This window comes from Pan paniscus, chromosome 21 (genome assembly GCF_029289425.2).
Source record: "Pan paniscus chromosome 21, NHGRI_mPanPan1-v2.0_pri, whole genome shotgun sequence".
In the NCBI taxonomy this organism is placed as follows: Eukaryota; Metazoa; Chordata; class Mammalia; order Primates; family Hominidae; genus Pan; species Pan paniscus.
The window spans coordinates 51,599,065-51,626,632 of record NC_073270.2 but is presented as its reverse complement, the minus strand read 5'-3'; the positions used below and the strand labels follow the sequence as shown (position 1 = coordinate 51,626,632).

Genomic DNA, 27,568 nt, shown 5'->3' with positions numbered 1-27,568 from the left:
AACTAGACAAGTGCTAGAATATGCAACATTCAGTTTTATTGACCCCAGGATGGGACAAGGAAAAAAGTTCAGGGAGCCTGGCTGAGTCAGCTCCCCAGAGCTCCCCAGAGGGGCCTCTTCCCCTGTAGGAAGCCTCCCAGCCCAGCTCACTTAAAGGAGACGGGTTAAGTGAGTCATCTCATGACTGGGGCAACTGCTACCAAGCCCCAAACCTCAACCTCACCGCCTGATGTTTTATCTCTTATCTTAGACCAGGGGTTGCCATTTATTTTATTTTTTTTAGATGGAGTCTCACCCTCCCAGGCTGGAGTGCAGTGGCAGCAGGATCTTGGCCTACTGCAACCTCTGCCTCCCAGGTTCAAGCGATTCTCCTGCCTCAGCCTCCCGAGTAGCCGGGATTACAGGGCCCCCGCCACCACACCTGGCTAATTTGTGTATTTTTAGTAGAGACGGGGTTTCACTATGTTGGCCAGGCTGGTCTTGAACTCCTGACCTCAAGTCATCTGTCCACCTCAGCCTCCCAAAATGCTGGGATTACAGGCGTGAGCCACCATGCCCAGCTGGATTGCCTGTTTTTTTAAAGACCTTTGAGCTAAGAAAGGTTTTTACCTTATGAAAATGTTAAAACAGGCCGGGTGCGGTGGCTCACGCCTGTAATCCCAGCACTTTGGGAGGCCGAGGCGGGCAGATCACGAAGTCAGGAGATCGAGACCATCCTGGCTAACACGGTGAAACCCCGTCTCTACTAAAAATACAAAAAATTAGCCGGGCGTTGTGGCGGGCGCCTGTAGTCCCAGATACTCGGGAGGCTGAGGCAGGAGAATGGTGTGAACCCAGGAGGTGGAGCTTGCAGTGAGCAGAGATTGCGCCACTGCACTCCAGCTTGGGCGACGGAGACAGACTCCTTCTCAAAAAAAAAAAAAAAAAAAGAAAAAAAAAATTAAAACAAAACCAAGAATATACAACAGAGACTGTATGTGGCCACCTGAGTAAACTAAACAGATTAAGATTTGCTGACTCCTGTCTCATTGAGCTAGACACATGCTAGGTAGCAGGCCATGGTAGATGAGAAGACCCTTCAACCTTGTCCTTGTTCTGGAAGGAGGGCCCACGGAAGTACAACAGTGTAAGGGAGTGTGTGTGTGTGTGTGTGTGTATGGGTGGATGTGAGTGTGCACAGGTGCATGAGCATCTCTGGGCATCGAGAATAATCAGAGTTGGACCTGCTCATAAGGCCCAATCCAGCTGTCGGCCAGTTCCCGCAGGGTGCTATACCTCCGCTCAAACTCCTCCTTGGTGCAGTGCTGCAACAGCTGACCCACCTCCTCGGTGAGGTGAGTCACTGCCAGGTGCTTATCCAGGGTCTCACTCCACTTGCTGCCCAGGATGCTGTCTAGACTGGTAGCACAGCCTGCCGTCCACTGAGCCGGCAGCATGTCGGGCTGGAGCACCTGGCGGCGGGCACTGAGCATGGCTAGGATGTGGCGGCAGGGCAGGTGGAAGGCCTGGTTAAAGTAGCAGCTGCAGCTGGCAGGGGGCTGGGGCTGCACCTTATGGGTATCTTCCAGGATCTGTATGTTCATCTTTTCTGAGCCAGAGCCAATGAGGTGTGTGGATTTCTGGACCACAGCAAGCTCGCCCAGGCACAGCTGGGCTGCTGGCCCTGTGCAGATGGCATTGAGGGAGTGCTGGATGTGGGATTCTACCAGCTGCTCCACTTTGGGGCTTTCGGGGATGGTGTCTGAGGGAGCGTGATTGTTCTGGGCACACAGGCCCTGGTTGAAGTTTGCCTTGTCTGCAGAGTTCTGCTGCATGTAACGGAACAGAGAAGCCATACCTTGTTTCTCAGATGGGGTGGTACCAAAGAACTGGCTGAGGATGTGGGTGGTGACCTCGAGGCTCTGGAAGTAGCGGCTGCTCTCAGCTCGGCTTCTCCAGCGGTGAGCCAGCCAGATGCGGTCATTGAGCAGCCAGTGTGAGTGAAGCTCGGGCAGCTTGGCTGGAGGGATGCAGTTGCTCAGGAGTGTATACAACTTTCTCAGGTTGCCTGCTGTGGCTGAGCACATTGTACTCTGCAGGGAGGTCAGGAGCAGCCTTTCCACGGGCCGTTCAAGGGACAGCTGATAGAACTTGGCCTGGAGGAACTTACAAATGTGGAAGGCTGAGAGAAGGACCTCAGCTGTGGGGAACTCCATGGCTAGGATAGGCAGTGGAAGGAAATGAGGATCCACGAGGATGGTACAGACTCTCTCCCATGCTGGATTAAACTTCTTGAATACCTGGAACATCTGGGCCAGGCCTTCAGTGTCCTCCTTGGCAGGGATGGCAAAGTAGACTGCTCGGGCAAGATGACCCTCCAGCTGCACCCGAGGTCCATCCACTAGGAAGGTATATAAGACCTTACCCCTTAGGTTATAGGTCCGGTGGATAAATAAGATCTCAGGGAAATGGTCAAAGACACTTTGCATAAAGCAGCTCTGGTAGTTGAAGGTATCTAACTGGGCAGTCTTGTTAACCTGGTGCAGCAGCATAGGTGGGCTTGAGTCCTTAATCAGGAGCCCATTCAGCATTGTCAGGGCCATGGGAGAGATGGGAGCTGTCCAAATGCCAAGGTCAAAATACTTTCTTTGCAGGGCAGCTGACCACGGGGCTTTGAGTCTCTCAAGCATCAAGTAAGCTGAGGCTGGAGGCTAGACAATCATTCCCAGATCTTTTTTCCAAAGATGGGCCTATGGAGAGTAACAGAGGTTTAAGGAGACAGCAGGGACCTGGCTCTTCAATTATTCATCCACACAATATTTGTTGAACACTTACTATATGTCAGCACTGTTCTAGGGGAAGATACACAATAAACATGTAAACAAATAAGCAAATATATATCCAATAATGAAGCTTACAAAGACCATAAACCTGAGTAACATGTCAGAGAGTAAGCTGGGGAAGGGAGGGATACTTTAGTTAAAGTGGTAATGGAAGGCCTCTCAGGGGAGAAGGATGACATTGGAGCTGAAATCTAAATGATAAGAAGTTAGCTATGGAAAGATATGGTTCCAGGGGATTTAAATAGGTATGGCCAGAGCTGCATACGGCCTTTTAAAAAAATAGCATTCTAGCCAGGTGCAGTGGCTCACACCTGTAATCCCAGCACTTTGGGAGGCCAAGGTGGGCAGATAACTTGAGGTTGGGAGTTCGAGACCAGCCTGGCCAACATGGTAAAAACCCGTCTCTACTAAAAATACAAAAAGAATTAGCCAGGTGTGGTGCCCCATGCCTGTAGTCTCAGCTACTCGGGAGGCTGAGGCAGGAGACCTGCTTGAACCCAGGAGGCTGAGGTTGCAGTGAGCCGAGATTGCGCCACTGCACTCCAGCTCTGGGTGACAGAGTGAAACTCTGTCTCAAAAAATAAAATAAAATAAAAATACGATTTTATATTTATAAATGACTGATTGGCATCCATTCTTTCCTTTGGTCCTGGTATGTATAAGAGAACTGCAATTGCTCCAAACTAGCTGTGTTATCTTGGGCAAGTCAATGACCCTCTCTGAGCCTCAATCCCTTCCACCATAAAATATGGCTAACAAATGTGCATAGCTTCTCCTGCCTCTACTATATCCCTCTTTTAGCAGCAATACTCTATTCCATTGTTTCCTCTATTTGGCCCCAGACCGAGTTACTGTCCTCATTTTACAGATGATAAATTAAGGCTCAAAGAAGCTAAGTGACTTGCCCACCATTACTCTGTAAGTAGCTGAAAGTTGAGTCTTTGGTTCGGGATCCTGACTGCTGTCCACAGTACCTGGGGTCCAAAAACCAACAGAGGGAATACGGCCTTTGACCTCTCACCTCTAACCTGGGTGGGAGATGTGCATGTCTGACGTTCCCAGAGTCCAGCTGGAGCCAGATGAGAAGAAAACCTCCCTCCCATCCCTTTGGGAGCTGTGTGACGGCTAACTGCGGTGATCCGCTGTCTCACACTTCCACCCCTTCAGGAAGCACTCACCCACAGCCAGGCTCCGTCGCCATTTCTCCCTATTTGACCCTGCCTCCGACTCTGACTGACATCCAAACTCACCAACCACAGCGTCAGCATCGCAGTGACTCGGACCAATGTCTGAGGAATTCGCTTTCAGGCTTTAGCGCCACGGACCAATCGTAGCGTGACGATTCGCGGGCGGGCCGTGTTGCCAGGGTTACAAGGAGCTGGCTGGAGGTAAAGATACTTGCATCTGGGAGAGCTGAGCCTTGAAGCTGGAGCTCCGGGGCCTCCCTTCAGGCTAGGCGACTGGAAGGACACGTTACTATGGAAACTCCCTCAAAAGCAGAAAATGAAAAGGAAAATAAATAGCAGTTATATATAATATATATATTTTTTCTTTTTCTTTTTTTTTTTTGAGATGGAGTCTCGCACTGTCGCCTGGGATGGAGTGCAGTGGCAAGATCTCGACTCACAGCAACCTCCGCCTCCCAGGTTCAAGCAATGATTCTCTTGCCTCAGCCTCCTGAGTAGCTGGGATTACAGGCACCCACCACCACGCCCAGTTAATTTTTTGTATTTTTAGTAGAGACGGGGTTTCACCCTGTTGGCCAGGCTGGTCTCGAACTCCTGGCCTCGTGATTCGCCCACCTCAGCCTCCCAAAGTGCTGGGATTACAGGCGTGAGCCACCACGGGTTTTGTTTTGTTGTGTGTGTGTGTGTGTGTGTAACTCTAAAGCCCCTGGAGTTTAGGAAACAGTGCATATATAGTCGTAACGCATATTCTACCTTATGGGGAAACTGAGTTCCAGGTCTCAAATTCTACTCCTCCTTCGGGGATCAGGAGCCCAACTTTTAGAGCTGAGGAAATCCAGATCCCCTTAAACAAGCCAAAACTTGGCATTCTCTAGCCCAACCCCCTCCAGTATTCTACAGAATGATGCCATGACTTATTTAGGGTCCTACTACAGTAGTGCAAGGGCCTACTGACTGGTCTCTTGTCCTCAGTTCCCTTGAAGATGGCAGACTTAGAAAACCGGGTGTTTACCAGGCCTTGGAGGATTAAGATTACCAACTAGCAACATCAAATCAGTGTTGGTACTTACGCATCGAAAATGTTATTGGGCTGGGTGCAGTAGGTCATCCCTTTAATCCCAGCACTTTGAGAGGCTGAGGCAGGTGGATTGCCTGAGATCGGGAGTTCAAGACCAGCCTGACCAACATGGTGAAACCCCATCTCTAAATACAAAAAATTAGGCAGGCATGGTGGCACATGCTTATAATCCGAGCTACTCAAGAGGCTGAGGCAGAATCGCTTGAACCCAGTAGGCAGAGGTTGCAGTGAGCCGAGATTCTGCCATTGCACTCTAGCCTGGGCAACAAGCAACAAGAGTGAAACTCCATCTCAAAACAAAAAACAAAACACAAAAAGGTGCTTATGTAAACCTAGAGGGGAAATCTGGGATTAGAACAGGCCAACATGCTAATTTTTACAGAGGAAACTGAGGTCAAAGAAATTGCCCACAGTTCCCCAGCAAGTTGCTGGCAGTCAAGTCTAAGATTCAGGTTTTTCCCCCACACCCTCCAGTCTATTTGGCCTCTTCCCGCTAGAATATAAGGAAACCTGAAATCAACCTTGAAGGCTTAGTTGTAGGAAGGAGGCAAATTAAGACGCAGATTGCCAAATCCTTGAATGTGAGGCATCAGGTTCTATTTGGCTCCACAACCCCATTAGGTTGCTAATACTTAATTTTCTTTTCTTTTTTTTTTTTTTTTTTTTTGTTGTTGTTTTTTGCTTGAGATAGAGTCTCACTCTGTCACCCAGGCTGGAGTGCGGTGGCACGATCTAGGCTCACTGCAACCTCTGCCTCCTGGGTTCAAGCGATTCTCCTGCCTCAGCCTCCCAAGAAGCTGGGATTACAGGTGCACCACCACGCCTGGCTAATTTTTGTATTTTTAGTAGAACAGGGTTTCGCCATGTTGGCCAGGCTGGTCTCGAACTCCTGACCTCAGATGATCCATCCACCCGCCTCGACATCCCAAAGTGCTGGGATTATGAGTGTGAGCCACTGCGCCTGGTCTCAATTTTCTTTAAAATTAATAAATCCACCTAGAGCAGCCACTTCCTAACTGTAAAGTCGAGTCCTATTGCTATGCAATTCCTCTTCCTTCCCTGATCAAGCAGAACAAATTTCCCTTGTTTATTTAATTTTATTAAAAACAACTTTAATATGAATAAAAAGTTACAAATAAGATTCTTCATAAAGAGCAGCAACAGCCAAAGATCATCCTCATTCCCTTTGTCCCTGAAAACAGGCCCTTTTACCAGACCGATTTTGTCTCACCCTAACCTGAGGCAGGGATTCATCTTTGCAGAGCAAATAAGATCTGATCTCAGGGGCTGGGGGAGGAAGAGGGTGACCTTGCAGCACAGAGATAACTTTGGCCTTGAACAACAACTGAGGCTCCCAAGGAATGCCAAAAGTAGGGCTGAAAAGGGGCAGATTGAAAGGACTGTCACACAGTGGAGTTCCTTTCCTCTCTACTGTAACAATATTCCTAGCCCCACCTAGGAAGACATTGGCTAAAATGCTAAACCCTAGTATGTCCTGCCCACTTTAAACTCTCACACTTCCAAGGAGAAGTGTTTGTGGTCCAATGCTTCAGCTAAAGTGCTTCAATAATGCATCGCAGCTGTAGCAGGAGGGAATCCCTCCCCTTCTTCTTGCTTTCCCCAGAGGAAAGGGAGGCGGCCCACGTCCTTAAAGTCTCCTGGCTGCTGAAGGAGCTCAGATGGCTGGGAGGGGCCAGCCCAGATATCCACAATCTTGCGCAGGGTGGAGTAGCGTTCCTCCAGCTCTGGCCCCTCGGTCTGCATGAGCAGGTTTGCTAACTCCCTGCTTAGGTCCTGAATCATGTCGTTCCGTCCTTGCTTCTCAGGCTGGCCTGTGTTTGGGACCATACCACGATCCTGGAGCTCCCCATTGGGCCCAAGGAGGTGCTGGTACTTCTTCTGCCACCGGCGGCACACCATGGCTTCACCAACCGGCTGCTGGCTGGTGTGCAGCAGAGCCAAAATGTGTCGGCATGGCAGGTGGTACCATTGTTGAAAGGAACAGCTGCAGCTACAGCCATCTTTGCTAACCTGGTGAGAGTCCTCTAGCAGCTGAACGTCCACTGAAGAGCCAGCCATGTCCACCAGGTGGGTGGAGTTCTGTACCACCTCCCACTCATTGTGGCACAGCTTGTAGGCTAGTTCAGAGCCACTCTGGTGCAAGGTGTCCAGCATGCCAACCTGCGAGGGCGGCACCTGTGACTGCTGCTGTACCTGTACCTGCTGTGCGTCTGGCTTGGTCTCTTCTGCAGGGAGGCTGGTAAGGCTCTCTCCACAGATTCCAAAAGCCTTCTTGGACTTCAGTGGCATGCTTGCCGGCCGAGCTCTCTTTAATTTGGGAGGAGCTGTGGGCAAGTTCTTCAAGCCTTTGGTATTAAAGAAGTCTATGTAATCCACAAAGCAGAGGATGCAGTCCAGCAGCGACTGCTGTTCCCGAAAGAGGCTTGACACCTTGCTGGTGACAATGTCTAGGCTGTCCATGTAGGTGTTACACGCAAGCAGGCCCTTCCTAACATGCATGTACCACAGCAGTTCACAGGTGAACCAGTGGGCCTGCAGGAAGTTGAAGAGATCCTCATCCAGTACGGCCTGGGACATCTGGCAGAGATTTTTCAGGCTGGCTTCGGAAGTGACAAACACGGCCTCCCGCAGGGCTTCCTTCATGAGCCTTTTAAAGGATGGATTTGCTGAACTACGATGCAACTTCTTCTCCAAGAGTCGGGTTGTGTGGTAGATGGAAAGGAGGATGCGGGCAGCAGGAAAGATCTCCTGCAGGATAGCCCGGTAATGGAATGAAGGGTCCACAAAGACCACCTTGACCTTGGGCCAATCGGAGTTGAACTCTGTGAAGATGCTCAGCATCTTGGCCACAGAGGTGGCTGTCTCCGCCTTGAGCACAGCAAAGTGCACCACTCGACTTTCTCGTTCCTTGTTCTCCACCAAGAAAGCATAGAGGATGTGGCCCTGGGTGTTCTCCACCCGGTGTAGCAAGAGATTCTCTGGGAAGCGGATGAACAGGTCGGTCATCTTACTGCTCTGGAAGCTGAGCCGGTCCAGGTGCTGGCTGTCACCCACACTGAAGGAAGCCATGGAACCCTCATCTACCTTAAGAAAGTTCTTCATCACTTTTGCTATCTTGGCCAGGTCAGAAGGAGTGATGCCTTCCTGCTCTGGCTTTGAGGACACTTGTACCTTATCTAGGCAAAACGATGGCTCAACCAGGGACTTCTCGGCAGTGTCAAGGTCTTTTTTGGTTGTGGGCTGCACAGGCTGGAGTCTCTGCAGGCACATTGTCTTTTGAGATTTGCCAGTAGTGTCTCCTCCAGGACTAGCCACTTTAGAGTCACCATGTATGTGCTGTGTGTTTAGTTCACTGATAAATAGTCTATCTAGTCTCTCGTTGTACCTTAGGAGCAAGTACGCTGGGCACATGTCTGCCTCCCGCGTTCTCTTCCTGTTTGATTGGGTCCGAATGCAGACAAATTTCACCTGCACATACCTAGGGAAGGTAGAAGTAACAATGAGAAAGGAGTTTGAGACCAGCCTGGGCAACATGGCGAGACCCTGGCTCTACAAAAAATTTAAAAATCAGCCAGGTGTGGTGGTGTATTCCTGTGGTCCCAGCTATTCAGGAGGCAGAGAAGGGAGGATCGCTTGAGCCTGGGAGGTTAAGGCTGCAGTAAGCCATGTTCATGCCACTGCACTCCAGCCTGGGCAACAGAGTGAGACCCTATCTCAAAAAAACAAACAGCTGGGCGCGGTGGCTCACACCTGTAATCCCAGCACTTTGGGAGACCGAGATGGGCGGATCACCAGAGGTCAGGAGTTGAAGACCAGCCTGACTACCAACATGGAGAAACCCCGACTCTACTAAAAATACAAAATTAGCCGGGCATGGTAGTACATGCCTGTAGTCCCAGCTACTCGGGAGGCTGAGGCAGGAGAATCGCTTGAACCCGGGAGGCGGAGGTTGCAGTGAGCTGAGATCACGCCATTGCACTCCAGCCTGGGCAACGAGAGCAAACTTCCGTCTCAAAACAAAAAAACAAAAAAACAAAAAACAAACAAACAGGAAAAACCCGTAGTAGGGCCAAGTGTAGTGGTTCCCAACTGTGGTCCCAACTACTTGGGAGGCTGAGGCTGGAGGATTGCTTGAACTCAGGAGTTTGAGGCTGCAGTTAGCTCTGATTTGTGCCACTGCACTCCAGCCTAAGCAACAGATCAAGAGTCTATCTCTTTTTTTTTAAAAAAAGAAAAGGATTTATATATTAATAGAATTAAGGAAGGCTCCCCGCACTTTGGGAGGCCAAGGAGGGCAGATCACAAGGTCAGGAGTTTGAGACTAGCCTGGCCAACATAGTGAAACCCTGTCTCTGTTAAAAATACAAAAAATTAGCCAGGCATGGTGGCAGGCACCTGTAATCCCAGCTACTCGGGAGGCTGAGGCAGGAGAATCCCTTGAACCTGGGAGGCAGAGGTTGCAGGGAGCCGAGATCACGCTATTGTACTCCAGCCCGGGCAACAGTGCAAGACCCCATCTCAAAAGCAAACAAATAAACAAACAAACAAAAAAAATAGAATTAAGGAAAGAAGGAAGGCTGGGTGCTATAGCTTACGCCTGTAATCCCAGCACTTTGGGAGGCCAAGGTGGGAGGACTGCTTGAGATCAGCCTGGGCAACACAGCAAGAGACTGTCTCTAATTAAAAAAAAATTTTGGCCAGGTACAGTGGCTCACGCCTGTAATCCCACCACTTTGGGAGGCCGAGGCGGGTGGATCACGAGATCAGGAGATCAAGACCATTCTGGCTAACATAGTGAAACCCCGTCTCTACTAAAAATACAAAAAATTAGCTGGGTGTGGTGGCAGGCGCCTGTAGTCCCAGCTACTTGGGAGGCTGAGGCAGGAGAATGGCGTGAACCCGGGAGGCGGAGCTTGCTTGCAGTGAGCCAAGATGGCGCCACCGCACTCCAGCCTGGGTGACAGAGTGAGACTGTCAAAAAAAAAAAAAAAAAAAAAGTTAAAATTAAAACCCCCCCCAAATCAGGGTACGTGTTCTCAGGATCTCCTGAGAGTTGTGTCATGGGGAAAAAAACAATAACAACAACAAAATTCCCATGAACCAAGAAGAGATTTACATGAACTCTCCAGTCCCAATATAGTCAGCTCTTTCTTTAAGAGCCTCTCCAACTCCAGCCCCCTTCATATTCCTCTACCGCACTTCTAAGCCCCAACTCCATTCTCTCTTGGTTGCCATTTGTAGCTGCCAACAATTCAACCTGAGGCAGGACAAGAGGGCAAATAGACAAGCAGCAGCAGCAGAGTGCTTAGCTGGTTACTCCCGTTTAAAATGTCCCCATTGTTTGTGTCTTTTGGGAACTACCGCTATCTCTTCCTTCTCCAGATAGCAAAGATAAAAGCGAGGATCCCAGGACATTGGACTAGATCAGTGGTTCTCAACTGAACTTTTCAGGGAATGTTTTGGGGCTAGGGAATGTTTGGTCCTCCTTTTTAAGAGACAAGATTACTGCTCATCTTTCTTTTTGAAATTAAAGTCTCACTCTGTCACCCAGGCAGGAGTGTAGTGGTGTAATCTCGGCTCACTGCAACCTCCACCTCTGGGGTTCAAGCGATTCTCCTGCCTCAGCCTCTCGAGTAGCTGGGATGACAGGCATGCAGCACTGCACCTGACTAATTTTTGTATTTTCAGTAGAGTCAGGGTTTCACCATGTTGGCCAGGCTGGTCTCGAACCCCTGACCTCAAGTGATCCACCCGCGTCAGCCTCCCAAAGTGCTGAGATTACAGGCGTGAGCCACCGCCCTCGGCCTCTTTCTTTCTTTTTTGAGACAAGGTCTCACCATTACCCAGGTTGGTGTCCAACTTCTGGGCTTGAGCAATCCTCCCACCTTAGCCTCCCAAGTAGTTGGGATTACAGGCATGAGCCACTGCATCTGGCTTCTGCTCATGTTTCATTTAAAGAAAAATGTCCACATCCTAAGAAAATTTGATAACCACTGGGCTAGATGATATTTAGGGTCTTTTCCAGCTTTGTCATTCTAGGCTTAAAGTGATAATTCAAAACACAACGGCAGTTAAATTGAGTATCTGTTCTTTTCTTATCTCTATTCAACCAGTTTCAAGGCCCAAATCAGGTGTCACCACCTTAGAAAGTCTTTGTGGATGCCCCCAAGCCACAGTAATTGCTCCTGCCTCTGAATTTATAGCATTTATCTATAAGGCTTAGCAGATTCTCTGGGTAGCACTATATCTAATGGCTAAAGAGAGGGGACACTGGAGGCTGACTGGATTTGAATTCTGGCTCTACTACTCATAAGCTGTTCAACCTTAGGCAAGTCAATCACCTCTCTGTATACAGTTTCCTCATCATAAAATGAGATAATCTTATGGTTGTTATTAAGATTAAATGAGCCACAGGCAAAATATTTAGTCCAAAGCCTGATTCAGCCTTTTGTTTACCCTAAATACAAGTTAGCTATTATTATTACAGCTTTTATGCCTTGTGACATTTTCTTAGATGTTTATCCAGTGCCTTTCCAATTGGATGGGGATGTCCTCAAGTGTCAGGACTATTATTCCTCAGGGTAGTCCAAGCCTCTAACACAATACTGTGCCTTCAGCAGATGCTTTTTTTTTGAGATTCAGCCTCCCGAGTAGCTGGGATTACAGGCATGCGCCACCATGCCCGGCTAATTTTGTATTTTTAGTAGAGACGGGGTTTCACCATGTTGGCCAGGCTGGTCTTGAACTCCTGACCTCAGATGATCCGCCCACCTCGGCCTCCCAAAGTGCTGGGATTACAGGCGTGAGCCACTGCGCCCGGCTCAGCAGATGCTTATGGATGATGTACTGGATGAATGGATCATGGACCACCAATGGGTGGGATGGGTCACACCCCTCCCTCCTCAGGGAGTGCCCCAGCCCAAAGACCAGGGGAAGGGAAAAAAATCTCACCCCCTGGCCTGACGTGGCATAGCCTAGAAACTCCACCTGCACTTTTCCAAATACTCTAATCCAGCTGGTCCAGTTTGCTCACCCTGTGGGGCAAGCTTGGGAAAACAGGATGTGTGAGTCTCACAGTAACAGGCTGGAGGGGTTTGGGGCTGAGAGTGTCTGTACCTATTGCGTGCACAGTGCGGGGGTGGTGCCATCTCTAGCTCTGGGCCAGGAAGGGCTGGAGCTGTCCAGTAGTACAGCGAGGCCAGTGAGGGGTGACCACTTGTGGTCTCCGCTTGTCTCTCCAGCCTTGTTTTCATCACCTTGTTTTTTGTGTCCTAGAAAGACAAAATGCCTACAACTTTGTGTGTTCACCATGCTCTGTCTCACCTTTGTGCATGTTTGTCCCTTTGTCTGGAATGCCCTTCCTACCTTCCCTCCTCGCAAACCTTGCTCATCCTTCAGGACTACGTGCACCCATTATCTTTTCTAGGAAGCCTTCCTCAAGTCCTTAGTTGGGTACTACTCTTCTGCTGACTCAACATCTTAGCCTAACTCTAGCTCATCAAGTTATATTGACTTTATGTGTACTTAGTGAACATTTGTTGAGCTATTCCAAAGAAAGGTACTAGTGAGTGCCCACCACAAAGCTCCTCGTACCATTCCTGGCTCCATTTATGTCTGCCCCTCCCAGGGCGGGAACCTGGATATTCTTTTTGATTCTTCTTTCTCACCTACATCCAATATGTTAACAATGCTTTTAGTTCTCCCCTACCACTGCTACATGTATTGAGGATTTATTATATATCTGGCTACATGAAGCCCCCAATGTGCATCATTTTACAGTAGGAAAAGGATTCTATTATCATCTACATTTTACAGATGGGAAAACAAGCTTAAAGAGGTTCTCAAGGATGAGAATCTGGGATTTAATCCTCCAGCTAAGACCTGGGGACATGGGATTTGTACTGCTTGTTTGTCTGCAGTCTGACTAGTTAACCATTATGCTGCCTTCCTTCAAAATATTTATCCTTTCTCTGAATTCCTACTTTTACCCTCCTCATCTTGACTCCCAACATATTGGATAGGTTCAAAACTTCCTTAAGGACCTCTAAACATACTTTTTTTTTCTTTTTCTTTTTTTTCTTTGAGACAGATATTCGTTCTGTTGCCCAGGCTGGAGTGCAGTGGTGTGATCTTGACTCACTGCAACCTCTGCCTCCTGGGTTCAAGCAATTCTTCTGCCTCAGCCTCCCAAGAGCTGGGATTACAGGTGCCTGCCACCATGCCTGGCTATTTCTTTCTTTCTTTTTTTTTTTTTTTAGTAGAGATGGGGTTTCACTCCTGTGTAATCTCTCCCCTGACTAGACTTTGAGAGTAGAGACTCTGTAGCCTTTTGAACAACTTGTACAGTATTTGGTACACAGAATTCAGTAAATGTTTGAAATTAAACAAATGACTTGTCCAAAGTTATAGTCAGTAAGAGTAATAGTGCTAGGACTAGGAGCCACGTCTTCTAAGAAAATTCTATCCCAGTGATCTTCCTATTATACTACTTATGTCATAGGAAGAACTTTTTAAGCCTCAGTCATTCATTTGACATTCATAGAGCACCTATTATGTGCCAGACACTGGAAACACCATTGGCTCCTTTACCTCTATAATTACAGTAGAAAAACACAAACATCTATAGAGTAGATTGGAAGGAAGCAAGACTGGTTGACCCCCTCCAGATCCTGGTTAAGTGCTGTTAGATATAAGCACTAAAGGAGATTCAGGAAAGTATAAAACCATGTCCCCATCTTGAAGGGAGTTTATGCCTTTACCAGGGAGACAGTAAGTACAGATGAATATAACTATAGTGCTCAATGAATTCTTGCAAAAGATGTCTGTGCTTCAATACATGTTATATCTCAATAGAAGATTAAGGGAAACAGAAAAAAAAAACTTCAACCTAGCACTCATTAAGTTTGGAATTCATGATTCAAACGACAGCTTGCATCATGACTTCCAGTAGCTGGGCGCCGTGGCTCACACCTGTAATCCTAGCATTTTGGGAGGCCAAGGTAGGTGGATCACTTGAGGCCAAGAGTTCATGACCAGCCTGGCCAACATGGAGAAACTCCATCTCTACTAAAAATACAAAAAATTAGCCGGGCATGCTGGTGCACACCTGTAATCTCAGCTACTCGGGTGGCTGAGGCAGAAGAATCACTTGAACCCAGGAGGCAGAGGTTGCAGTGAGTCAAGATCACGCCACTGCACTCCAGCCTGGGCGACAGAGTGAGACTTTGTCTCAGAAAAGTAAAAAAAATAAATAAATAAATTCCACTTAGCTATGTGACCTTGGACAAGTCACTTCACTTCCTCTAAGCCTCCAATTTCTTATCTCTCTATATATGGAAATAACAATATGAATAATCAGTACCACTTAAAGTGAATTAATTTTAAAAGCTATAACAGGAATTGTTGGTTGCCAACTCAACATCCTTTGTCCCTTCTTTTCTATTTTCTTCAGTTGTCATTCCTCCCCCACATCACTACATGCTTCAGGGCTAATCTAAGTCAATTAAGGTAATTGTATTAGGAATGGGCATGGATATTGGCCCAATTCGGGACAAAGAAACATGACAGGAAATTGGCAGGAAACCAAGGAAGGCTTTTTTTTTCTGAGACGGAGTCTCCCTCTGTCACCCAGGTTGGAATGCACTGGCACGGTCTTGGCTCACTGCAACCTCCGCCTCCCGGGTTCAAGCGATTCTCCTGCCTCAGCCTCCCGAGTAGCTGGGACTACAGGCATGCTACCGTGCCCAGCTAATTTTTGTATTTTTAGTAGAGACAGGGTTTTACCATGTTGGTCAGGCTGGTCTCAAACTCCTGACCTCGTGATCCGCCTGCCTCAGCCTCCCAAAGTGCTAGGATTACAGCCACCACGCTCGGCCTTTTTTTTTTGAGACGGAGTTTTGCCCCGTTGCCCAGTCTGGAGTGCAGTGGCAAGATCTCGACTCACTGTAACCTCCGCCTCCTGGGTTCCAGCGATTCTCCTGGCTTAGCCTCCCGAGTAGCTGGGATTACAGGTGCCCGTCACCACGCCTGGTTAATTTTTGTAGTTTTAGTAGTGATGGGGGTTTCATCATGTTGGCCAGGCTGGTCTTGAACTCCTGACCTCGTGCTCCACCCACCTCAGCCTCCCAAAGCACTGGGATTACAGGTGTGAGCTACCACGCCCGGCAAGAAAGGCTTTTTCTTCTGGATGTGACTCCTGCATTTGTGCCACGTGGGGAGCCTTCCTAAGGACAAAGCTGAGACCTGAACATGGCAGAGTGGAAAAATGCAGAGTCCAGGCCACTGAGACGATGACCTTTGGAGGCCCACCTCTGGGCTTCTAAGTATCTGCAATAAGCCATTTTGAGTCAGGGTTTTCAGCTAATTGCAGCCAAAAACATACCCAGACACATTTCTTTTTTTTTTCTTTTGAGACGGAGTTTTGCTCTTATTGCCCAGTCTGGAGTGCCGTGGCATGATCTCGCCTCACTGCAACCCCTGCCTCCCAGATTCAAGTGATTCTCCTGCCTCAGCCTCCCGAGTAGCTGGGATTACAGGCGCCCACCATCATGCCTGGCTAATTTTTTGTATTTTTAGTAGTGACAGGGTTTCACCATGTGGCCAGGCTGGTTTTGAACTCCGGGCCTCAAGCAATCCACCTGTCTTGGCCTCCCAAAGTGCTAGGATTATAGGCATGAGCCACTGCGCCCGGCCACCCAGAAACATTTCATAGGGAATAGTGATAAACAAGATCTGGGTGGAACTTTATCACTACCACCCAGATAGTGATAAACAAGATCTGGGTGGAAAATGAGACTAAAATTATAAAGTTAATATTATATTTAGCAGGGCCGGGCACAGTGGCTGACGCCTGTAATCCCAGCACTTTGGGAGGCCGAGGCGGGTGGATCACCTGAGGTCAGGAGTTCAAGACCAGCCTGACCAACATGGTGAAACCCTGTCTCTACTAAAAATACAAAAATTAGCTGGGCATGATGGCTTGTGCCTGTAATCCTAGCTACTCAAGAGGCTGAGGCAGGAGAATTGCTTGCACCCGGAGGTGGAGGTTGCAGTGAGCCGAGATTGCGCCACTTCACTCCAGCCGGGGTGACAAAACAAGACCCTGTCTCAAAAAATAAAAATAATTATTATTATATTTAGCAAAAGTAGGTTATAATGGCAGCTATATGCCAATTCTCAGAATAATCAAAGAATGACTTAAAGCAACTATTCTTTTCCTAGTATAGTTTTCCCAAACACTAGGCCAGGTGCAGTGGTTCATGCCTGTAATCCCAACACTTTGGGAGACCGAGGCGAGTGGATCACCTGAGGTCAGGAGTTCAAGACCAGCCTGGCCAACATGGTGAAACCCTGTCTCTACTAAAAATACAAAAATTAGCCGGGTGTGGTGGCGCATGCCTGTAATCCCAGCTACTCAGGAGGCTGAGGCTACAGTGAGCCAAGGTCGCACCACTGCACTCCAGCCTGGACAGGAGAGCAAGACTCTATCTCAAAAAAAAAAAAAAATTCCCAAACACTATACTTCATTTCCTGTCTCACTTTTGCAACATACAAAAGATGGTTTTGCCAAAATATTCCTTAGCTTTACTAAGTTTCCCAAGCGCTTAATTTTTCCTAGGCAAATCCTCTACTTTTCAAGTTTTTACAATCTCATCATCTTTGTTGATTTCCCTTCTTCCTTTGTTAACTGGTATAAGGCTGAAGGTTTTCTATCATCACTTTCAGGGATTTCGCCTAGTCCTACAACTTTTGGGAGATGTGCCATTTCAGTCTACAGTCAGTTTTATTTACATTTGCATTACCTTGATGCTTAATGTATCTCTTCATCAGCCAGAAATTGACTACCAAACATGTTAATGGGACTGGCAGGGATAAGCAGAAGGATGGTTAAGTAGTGACTAATTTTATAAGTAGTTTGTTAGCAAGATTCTTGTGTGATGATTTTTGCTTTTCTATATAGCCTTGTAACTATGGATACATGGATAATGAAAACTCTGATAACAAGGGTCCTGCCAAAGGTGTGGTAGGATTGAGACAATTCTTGTAAAGTTCCTAGCAGAGAAGGAATGAGCTCCAACAAAGTGTTTACAAATGGTGGCTGTTAACCTGAACAGCAATGGAGAGAGACAGCCAAGTACTTCATAGTTTAAGAAACATCAATCCCTCAAATGGCATAACAAAAAGAAAAACAACCGTCATAAAAATATGAGAGGGGAAACTGGGCATAAAGTCACAGACTCTTCCCAGTTGATAGCAATGTTTCAAGAAAAATGAAAGTGGAGGCCACAGTTTAGATATACTCCAAGGCCAACTGCCCACAGCCACATAGCCGGAATTTAAGATATCCTGATTCCCTGAAATGTAGCTCTAATCAATCATAAACAGAACACAAAGCTTTACATCCTTGTCAGCATAATTCAGTAAAATTAAAGGAATCAACTATAGACAAAACAGTTTGAACAGCTCTACTGGCTGTAAACAGATTGTTAATGTATAACAGCCAATCACAAAAAAGGTCAAAATCCTTCCTTAGGCTTTATTAACACTGCCCTCACTACAGTGACTGGAGCATCTGACCAATCTCCAACTGTTCTTTTGTGTGCATAATAAATTTTTTTCTGGCCAGGCGCGGTGGCTCACACCTATAATCCCAGAACTTTGGGAGGCTGAGGTGGGTGGATCACTTGAGGTCAGGAGTTCGAGACCAGCGTGGCCAACATGGTGAAACCCTGTCCCTACTAAAACTACAAAAATTAGCTGGGCGTGGTGACAGGCACCTGTAATCCCAGCTACTCAGGAGGCCGAGGCAGGAGAATTGCTTGAACTCGGAAGGTGGAGGTTGCAGTGAGCAGAGATAGCGTCACTGCACTCCAGCCTGGGTGACAAGAGTGAGATTCCGTCTCAAAAAAAAAAAAAAAAAAAAATTTCTAACTTGATCTGATTTTATTTTTTTGACGTGAACTTTTGGTCATTTAGTGGTAATTCCCAGAGCACGTATCTTTGACTCTCTTTCAAATAACTACCACTTTCTACTACATACTATAGTTACAGCTTCAGCAAACATTTACTGAGCACTGTTTTAGGTGCTACGAGCATTTTCCTTTCCTTTTCTTCTTTCTCTCTTTTTTTGAGACAGGGTCTCTGTTGCTCAGGTAGGAGTGCAGTGGTGCAAACATGGCTCACTGTAGCTTCAAACTCCTGGGCTCAAGTGATCCTCCGGCTTCAGCCTCCTGAGTAGCTGGGACCACAAGAACATGTCACCACGACCAGTTAATTTATTTTTTGTAGAAATGGGGTCTCGCTATGTTGCCCAGGCCGGTCTTGAACTTCTGGGCTCAAGCAATCCTCCCACCTTGGTCTCCCAAGTGCTGGGATTACAGGCATGAGCCACTGCCCCTAGCCTGAATTTCCTTAATCATCCCCACACCCTTCTCATTTTGTAAAGGATGAAACTGTGTCAAGAGGTTAAGTTTTGCCCAAGGTCAAGGGCAAGGGGGGGTCTTTTTTACTCCAGAGCTCTTCCTTTTAACCGTTAGGCCAGTTTTGTAGAAAAAGAATTCCCAATGACCTTTACATCTGCCATAGCCACCCATATAATATTTGCACTATTATTTTCAATTTTATTTTTTGAGATGGAGTCTCGCTCTGTCACCAAGACTGGAGTGCAGTGGTGAGATCTCAGCTCACTGCAACCTCTGCCGGGTTCAAGTGATCCTCCTGCCTCAGCCCCCTGAGTAGCTGGGATTATAGGTGCCCACGACCACACCCGACTAATTTGTGTATTTTTAGTAGAGACGGTTTCACCATGTTGGCCAGGCTGGTCTTGAACTCCTGGGCTCAAGCAATCCTCCCACTTTGGCCTCCCAAGTGCTGGGATAACAGGCATGCCCCCTAGCCTGAATTTTTTTTTTCTTTTTCTTTTTCTTTTTTTTTTTGAGACAGAATCTCACTCTGTCATCCAGGCTGAAGTGCAATGGCGTGATCTCGGCTCACTGCAACCTCTGCCTCCCAGGTTCCAGCAATTCTCCTGCCTCACCCTCCGGAGTAGCTGGGATTACAGGCGCCTGCCACCACGCCCAGCTAATTGTATTTTTAGTAGAGATGGGGTTTCACCGTGTTAGCTAGGATGGTCTCAATCTCCTGACCTGGTGATCTGCCCGCCTCGGCCTCTCAAAGTGCTGGGATTACAAGCATGAGCCACCACGCCCGGCCCTGAATTTTTCTTAATCATTGCCACACCCTTCTCATTTTGTAAAGGATGAAACTATGTGAAGAGGTTAAGTTTTACCCAAGGTCAAGGGCAAAGGCAGTCTCTTTCACTCCAGAGCTCTTCCTTTTAACCCTTAGGCCAGCTTTTCCAGAAAAAGAATTGCCAATCACCTTTACATCTGCCATAGCCACCCATATAATATTTCCACTATTCTTTTCTTTTTATTTTTTGAAATGGAGTCTCACTCTGTCACCCAGGCTGGAGTACAGTGGCACGATCTTGGCTCACTGCAAGCTCCGCCTCCCGGGTTCACGCCATTCTCCTGCCTCAGCCTCCTGAGTAGCTGGGACTACAGGCACCCGCCACCAGGCCTGGATAATTTTTTTTTTTTTTTTTTTGAGACAGAGTTTTGCTCTTGTTGCCTAGGCTGGAGTGCAATGGCATGATCTTGGCTCACTGCAACCTCTGCCTCCCAGGTTCAAGTGATTCTCCTGCCTCAGCCTCCCAAGTAGCTGGGATTGCAGGTGTGCGCCACCACACCCAGCTATTCTTTGTATTTTTAGTAGAGATGGGGTTTCGCCATGTTGGCCAGGCTGGTCTTGAACTCCTGACCTCAAGTGATCCGCCCGCCTCGGCCTCCCAAATTGCTGGGATTACAGGTGTGAGCCACTGCGCCCCGGCTACATGCCTGGATAAATTTTTTGTATTTTTAGTAGAGACGGGGTTTCTCCGTGTTAGCCAGGATGGTCTTGATCTCCTGACCTCATGATCCACCCACCTGGGCCTCCCAAAGTGCTGGGATTACAGGCGTGAGCCACCACGCCCGGCCCTGCACTATTATTTTCAAAAATTTTTTTGAGATGGAGTCTCACTTTGTCACCCAGGCTGGAGTGCAGTGGCGTGATCTCAGCTCACTGCAGCCTCCGCCTCTCGGGTTCAAGGGATCCTCCTGCCTCAGCCCCCTGAGTAGCTGGGATTATAGATGCCCATCACCGTGCCTGGCTAATTTATGTATTTTTAGTAGAGTTGGTTTCACCATGTCGGGCAGGCTGGTCTCAAACTCTCGACTTTAAGTGATCTGCCCGCCTCGACCTCCCAAAGTGTTGGGATTATAGGCATGAGCAACATCCAGCTGTAAATGGTTTTCTTTAAATTAGTTCACTTGCTTTACTTTGCTTATCAAGGAACTTTATGTCTACATTTTCACGTACGTATTAATATCATCTCACCTGACCACCCAGTAATATGTGTATTTGGCTGCAGAAACATGTACTAAATTACCTCCTAAAAACATTTCCCCCACCAACCCTCCAGTCCCCCAAGACACCCACGTATCACTCAAAAAGCCCAAGACAGTGAGCTCTGCACAGAGCCAGTTTGCAATAAATGATCCAAGAATGTCCTTTATAACATCACAACCAGCAGTCAACTTGTTTCTGCTAAAGACCTGTGCTGCTCATGAATTCACCGCCTCCTAAGCTATCTCAGTCCGCTATTGTCCTCAGGGGTGGAGCCTACAATTTCCTCATCTTTGTACTCCAGCTCATCTTTGTACTCCTGGCCCATGGTAAACACTTAGCCTCTTACCACAAGTTTGTTGAGGGAAAAATGGACAAGTGACATTAGAAAACTATTAGAGCCCAGTGGCTAAGTACAACAATTAAGAGCTCTGTCAGTAAATAGGCTGGGTCTAATTTTCAGTTATTTTTGTTGCTGTTTTGAGACAGAGTCTCGCTCTGCTGCTCAGGCTGGAGTGCAGTGGTGCCATCTCAGCTCACTGCAGCCTCCTCTTCCTGGGTTAAAGTGATTCTCCTGCCTCAGCCTCCTGAGTAGCTGGGATTACAGGCACGTACCACCATGCCTGGCTAATTTTTTTATTTTTAGTAGAGAAAGGGTTTCACCATGTTGGCCTGGCTGGTCTCGAACTCCTGACCTCAGGTGGTCTGTCCGCCCTGGTCTCCCAAAGTGCTGGGATTACAGGCATGAGCCACTGCGCCTGGCCCTAAACTATTTGTCTCTTAATGTTTGACTTCTCCTGGCTCTGTCTCCCCATCTGTAAAACAATACAATATTTGTGGACTATTTTCCATCTACAAGGCACTGCTGTAAGCACTTTACATGTATTAACTAATTTAGTGGGAACAGCAAAATTTGCCTCTGACAAGGTTATTCAGAGAACCAGGTCAGGTAATAAAGGTGAATGTGCTTTGTAAAGTATCTGCAAAATCTCAGGGCTGACAGTTTTTTCTGAGCAAGAGCCTGCATTGGTTTAGGGTGTCAACCAGCACCCCCACCCTGTTCCTGACAATCAGAATAAGTGTCACCATCACCCCTCCACAGGGCACCCTGGGTTTTTCCTTTGGAGCTCTACTACCACTTTAAGGAAATTATTATTTCTGTGATTATAGATTAGTATTTGTCTCCACAAGAGCAGAGATTCAATTTATATTTTTCAACAACGTATCTCCAGACACCAGCATGGAGTAACTTTTTAGTTAACAACTGCAAAAAACAAACAAACAAAAACAAACAAACAAACAAAAAAACAAGGAAATCAATGAAAGTCAAATCAAATTGCCCATACGGTGGCATAATTTCCAAGATATATTGGTAAGTGAGAAGAGCCAGGTACAGCAGGTACAGAAGGCTATGTCTAAATAGCATGCTGCCACTTGTGTTAAAACAACAAAAAGATGTAAATGCATATACAAGACATGTTTGTTCAGCCTCAGTATCTCTCAGGAAGGTAACGCTGATTGCCTCTATATAATAATGCAGTGGGCCAGGCACAGTGGCTCATGCCTGTAATCCTAGCACTTTGCAAGGCCGAGGAGGGAGGATCACTTGAGCCTAGGAGTTCAATATCAGTTTGGGCAACATAGTGAGACCTCACCTCTACAAAAATAAAAATAAATAAATACATAGGCTGGGTGTGGCAGCTCACAGCTATAATTGCAGCCCTTTGGAAGGCTGAGATGGGTGTATAACTTGAGGTCAGGAGTTCAACACCAGCCTAGCCAACATGGCAAAACCCTGTCTCTACTAAAAATACAACAATTAGCCAGGCGTGGTGGTGCATGCCTGTAGTCTCAGCTCCTTGGGAGGCTGAGACAGGAGAATCACTTGAACCCGGGAGGCAGAGGTTGCAGTGAGCCAAGATTGCACCACTGCACTCCAGCCTGGGTGACAGAGCAAGACTCCATCTCAAAATAAGTAAGTAAGTAAGTAAATAAATAAAAATGAAATAAATAAATAGATAAAAAGATAATGCAGACTGGGCACGGTGGCTCACATCTGTAATCCCAGCAGGGGAGGCTGAGGCAGGTGGATCACCGGGTCAGGAGATTGAGACCTTCCTGGCAAACATGGTGAAACCCCGTCTCTACTAAAAATACAAAAATTAGCTGGGTGGGGTGGTACGTGCCTGTAATCTCAGCTACTTGGGAGGCTGAGGCAGAAGAATCGCTTGAACCAGGGAGTCAAAGGTTGCGGGGAGCCAAGATCGTGCCACTGCACTCCAGCCTGGCGACAGAGCGAAACTCCATCTCTCAAAAAAAAAAAACCCCAAAAAAACACAAAAGCTAATGCAGTGGAGGTGACTCTTTTAGTCCCTTCTGTACTTTTTGAAAATATTTTTAATTATGTTAACCACTCAAAAACAAAAACACTTTTTATTTATTTATTTTGAGACAGAGTCTCGCTGTGTTGCCCAGGCTGGAGTGTAGTGGCATGATCTTGACTCACTGCAACCTCCGCCTCCTGGGTTCAAGTGATTGAATTGTGCCTGGCCCAAAAACACTTTTAAAATTGTTCACCTTCAAAAACAAAAACAGGTCCAGCATGGTGGTTCATATCTGTAATCCCAACACTTTGGGAGGCTGAGGCAGGAGGACAGCTTGAGCCTAGGAGTTCAAGACCAGCCTGGGCAACATGGCAAGACCCTGTCTCTACACAAAAAATTGAAAAAAAAAAAATTAGCCTGGCATGGGGGTGCATGCCTGTAGTCCTAGCTACTTAAGAGGCTAAGGTAGTAAGATTACTTGAGGCCAGGATTTCAAGGTTACAGTAAACTATGATCCTCCCACTGTACTCTAGCCTGGGCAATAGAGCGAGACCTTGTCTCCTAAAACAAACAAAACAAACCCCAACCCACCAACCTGCTTATCAACCCTCCAATTTCCTTTCCTGCTGCTCCAGCATAAATCCTTCCTTCTAGCTAAGCAGGTCTCCTCATGGCTTTTGTATGTGCGTGCAAACATACATCACTGCTTGCTTTTTTTTTTTTTTTAGAGACAGGATCTTACTCTGTTGTTGCCCAGGCTAAAATGTAGTGTGCAGTGGTGCGATCATAGCTCACTGCAACCTCTGACTCCTGGGATCAAGCAATCCTCCTGCCGCAGCCTCCAGAGTAGCTGGTACTACAGGCACACACCACTATGCCTGGCTACTTTTTGTATTTTTTGTACAGAGGAGGTTTTGGCATGTTGCCCAGGCTGGTCTAGAATGCCTGGCCTCAAGCCATCTGCCTGCCTCAGCCTACCAAAGTGCTGGAATTATAGGTGTGAGCTGCCACAACCTGGCCTCTAATTTTAAATTTTGTTTTGTGGAGACGGGGATCTCATTTTGTTGCCCAGGATTATAGTCTGGGCTGGTCTCAAACTCTTCATTTCAAGCAATCTCCCTGTCTTAGCCTCCCAAAGTATTAGGATTACAAGTGTGAGCCACCGTGCCCAGCCCATCACTGTTTTCTAATAGAAGCACGTCATGTTTACGTCTGTACTGACTCACACCATTTTTACCTCCAGGATATTAATCTTCTTGTGGCAGGCAGAATGGTCCCTTGAAGATGTCCTTGTCCTAATCCTAGACTCTGTGAATATGTTAGGTTACATGGCAAAGGAGAATTAAGGTTGCAGATAGAATTAAGGTGGCTATCAGCTGACTTCAAAATAGGGAAATTATCTGGGATTATCTGGGTGGGCCCAATATAATCACAAGGATCCTTAAAAGTGGAAGAGGGAGGCAGAAGAGGGAGTCAGAGACGTGATGGCAGAAGCAAGGTCAGAGTGATGTGATGACTCAACCTGCTACTGCTGGCTTTGAAGATGGAGGAAGGGGGCCATGACCCAAGGTGTGTTGGGCAGCCTCTAGGAGGTGGAAAAGGATTCTTTTTTTTTTTTTTTTTTTTTGAGATGGAGTCTCGCTCTGTTGCCGAGGCTGGAGTGCAATGGCACGATCTTGGCTCACTGCAACCTCCACCTCCCAGCTGCAAGCAATTCTCCTGCCTCAGCCTCCCGAGTAGCTGGGATTACAGGCATGTGCCACCTCGCCTAGCTAATTTTTGTATTTTTAGTAGAGACGGGGTTTCACCATGTTGGCCAGGATGGTCTTGAACTGCTGACCTCAAGTGATCTGCCCACCTTGGCCTCCCAAAGTGCTGGGATTACAGGCATCAGCCACTGCACCCGGCGGGAAATGGATTCTTACCCAGGGACTCCAGAAAGAAATACAGCCCTGTAGACATCTTGATTTAGCCTGCTAAGACCTGTGCCTGACTTCTAACCTAAATAACTCTAAGATAATAAATTTGTGTTGCTTTGCACCATTAAACTTGTGGTAATTCACTAGAGTGGCAAACAGAAAACCAATACACCTTCTGACAGCTCTCCATCTTTGGGGGCCCAGCTCAAGCCTCCCTTTCACTCTTACGTCTCTAGCTCGCAGTGATTTTTCTCTTCTGAGTTCCCGCAGCACCTATTTCCCTGAATCACATGGTTAGTACTTGATAACTCACTCATTCAATAATTATTTAATGCCTGCTATGGGCCACACCTTGTGCTAGCCACCGGAGATGGTCTTCCTGAAGGGTGTTTAGGGGCAACTGTGGGTTTTTTTTTGTATTCCTCTCATTGCTTAGCAAGGTCCTACCCATAAAGGACAAGGTCCAAACACCTCACAATGGTCCCTAAAGACCCTTAGACTGCAAATGACTTCATCTCCTGCCAAACATGGTATCCCTCACTGTTACTCTAACGTGCCAACCTTCTTTCATGTATCTTTGTCTTTGCTCCTGTAGGTCCTTCTGCACAGCAACTTCTGGTCAAATGCCTCCATGGTACTCAGTAATTAACCACAGATCTACTCTAGCACTCTACATTCATTCACAGCCCAGGGAAACCATCAATTCCAGTGTGAAGATTTCCCCCACCTCCCAGGCATTTGTCATTCATTTCTTTCTCTGTACATTTCTTCTTTTTCTTTTTTTTTTTTTTCCACATTCCTTTTAAAGCATTTATCACACACCAGTTTGCTTGAGTTCAAGTTTATCCTAGTTCTCTGGGGATAGTTTGAACACTTATTCATCTTTATGTCACCTATACCCAGCATAGCACTGGACTTCAGAACAGTGGAAAGAATATAGCCTGGCTCTCTAATTGAGGAGCTTTGGTTGAGCATCTCAATCCAAGTCTCAAACTTGGATATGCTTTAACTCTGAGTTGGCCCGCATGCTCTGAGTTAAAATTTGAACTGATTCAATTTTTTTAAGTGGGAAAATCCACATAAAGTGTGGATTTCTGACAACTCTTGCCCAAAATTCTGGCAACACTAGATCTTTATTTTCATATGGCAGCCATCAGCTGGAGCTGATTAGATGGCATCTACTCTCCATTTGGCCCATTTCACACTTCTGTTGTCCCTAGCACAAAGACCTGGTGTTGGTTGCTATTTCATCATTCTTTTTCTTAAAGTAAAATTCAAAGTTAAAACTTTCTTACATTGGGCTGTTTCACCTAATCCCTGAAGGCATTTGAGTTTTCAACTCCTGTCTTAACCTCTAAGCCTGACTTCTCATCTGTCAAATCTTCTCATCTGTCAAATGCAAAAAAATAACATTTATCTATAATTCTGAAAAAAAGCCCTGCAGGGTAAAGCATGCATAGAGAACACTGCCTGGCACATGGAAAGTGTTTGAAAACGGTTAATATAAGGAGCTCAAAAACCATTTACAAAATGAATGAATAGACCAGGCACAGTGGCTCATGCCTGTAATCCTAACACTTTGAGACGCCGAAAGATCGCTTAGTCCAGGAGTCTGGGAACAGCCTAGCCAACATAACAAGACCCAGTCTGTACAAAATCAAATAATTAGCCAGGCATGGTGGCGTGCACCTCCAGTTCCAACTACTTGAGAGGCTGAGGTGGGAGGATCGCTTGAGCCCAGCAGTTGAAGGCTCAGTGAGCTGATTGTGCCACTGCACTCCAGCCTGGGGGACAGAGTGAGACCCTGTTTCTTTTTTTTTTTTGACCCTGTTTCAACAAATATATAAGAACTAAAAACTGAATGAATGAATGAACGAACATTCCAACGACCATGTGACTGTTTTGTAAAGAGGAGACCGATGAAGGAAATTATCGCCAAGGTGTTTTTATCCGTTTATGAAAGCCATACTTTGTATTTGGGTTGCTGCAGCTGCTCAAAACAATGGGAGAAACTGCAGTTATAAATTCCAGAAAAGCCTGTGAATGGAGTGAAAGTGGAGTGGGTGGTCAAAAACCAATGGCCGTGGAGGCTTAGCTCTCTTCACAAGGCACACAACAGGTGCTCAATGAGTGCCTGTTGAATGAATGGCCACGCAGCCCAATGCGTGCCTATGCACCCCTCCTCCTCCAGGCAGCCCTCCGGAGGTCCAGCCTCCTCCCCACCCTCTTGGCCCGCCCCGCCCCGCCCCGCCCGCCCTTACAGGATGTCTTCGCGGATGGAGGTGCCATGGTTGAGGTTGTGGAAGCGGACGGAGACGCAGTCCCTGAGAATGAAGGAGCACCTGTTCTCCCTTTTGTAGGCGCTGAAGCACTCCTTGAAGTCCTCATAGGTCTTGAAGCAGCTGCCCAGCTCCATGGCCGCCCCCACAACCCACACTAGGGGCTGGTCCCAGCCCGGGCCCAAGATCACACCAGGGGTCAAAGGTCACACTATGAGGATTTATAGGCAGGCGTGGGCCCAGAATGCCTTAAGGGTCCGCCCCAACTGGGTGGCCTATTCTGGAACTCAGGGAGGAACCCTAGGCCTGACCCGGTTACCAGAGGAAGGTGGGTGTATTTGCTATCTGACAGGGGAAATGACACTCAGTCCATATTATCCAGTCCCGAGGTTCCGCCTCCTCAGCGACATATCCAGTCACACACAGGATTCGCAGATTGGCATTCATTTTCTCCAATTGCTAGAGAAAGAGGGCCACAGCCACCAGCGGAC

The 27,568-nt window shown here is 47.2% G+C and overlaps 2 protein-coding genes across 6 annotated transcripts; both read right to left on the bottom strand.

The window, feature by feature from the left end:
• Positions 1-14: 14 nt before the first annotated feature.
• ZSWIM1 (zinc finger SWIM-type containing 1) lies at positions 15-8,558 on the bottom strand. 5 transcript variants are annotated; one of them, XM_055104848.2, is made up of 3 exons: positions 8,494-8,558; positions 4,073-4,311; positions 15-2,729 (listed from the first exon to the last, which is right to left on the bottom strand). In XM_055104848.2, the coding sequence occupies exon 3, from the start codon at positions 2,667-2,669 to the stop codon at positions 1,212-1,214; it is 1,458 nt and encodes a 485-aa protein (XP_054960823.1). In that variant the 5' UTR covers positions 2,670-2,729; positions 4,073-4,311; positions 8,494-8,558; the 3' UTR covers positions 15-1,211. The 5 variants fall into 5 exon arrangements, with proteins under 5 accessions (XP_054960823.1, XP_008949623.1, XP_003826040.1 ...); XM_008951375.7 differs by lacking the exon at positions 8,494-8,558 and having other exon boundaries at positions 4,073-6,305; XM_003825992.5 differs by lacking the exons at positions 4,073-4,311; positions 8,494-8,558 and adding an exon at positions 4,001-4,053.
• Positions 6,174-27,561, bottom strand: ZSWIM3 (zinc finger SWIM-type containing 3). The gene is made up of 2 exons (XM_003825989.4): positions 27,060-27,561; positions 6,174-8,586 (listed from the first exon to the last, which is right to left on the bottom strand). Exons 1-2 carry the CDS (start codon positions 27,212-27,214, stop codon positions 6,651-6,653), a joined length of 2,091 nt encoding a protein of 696 aa, XP_003826037.1. The 5' UTR covers positions 27,215-27,561; the 3' UTR covers positions 6,174-6,650.
• Between the last annotated feature and the right edge of the window lie 7 nt (positions 27,562-27,568).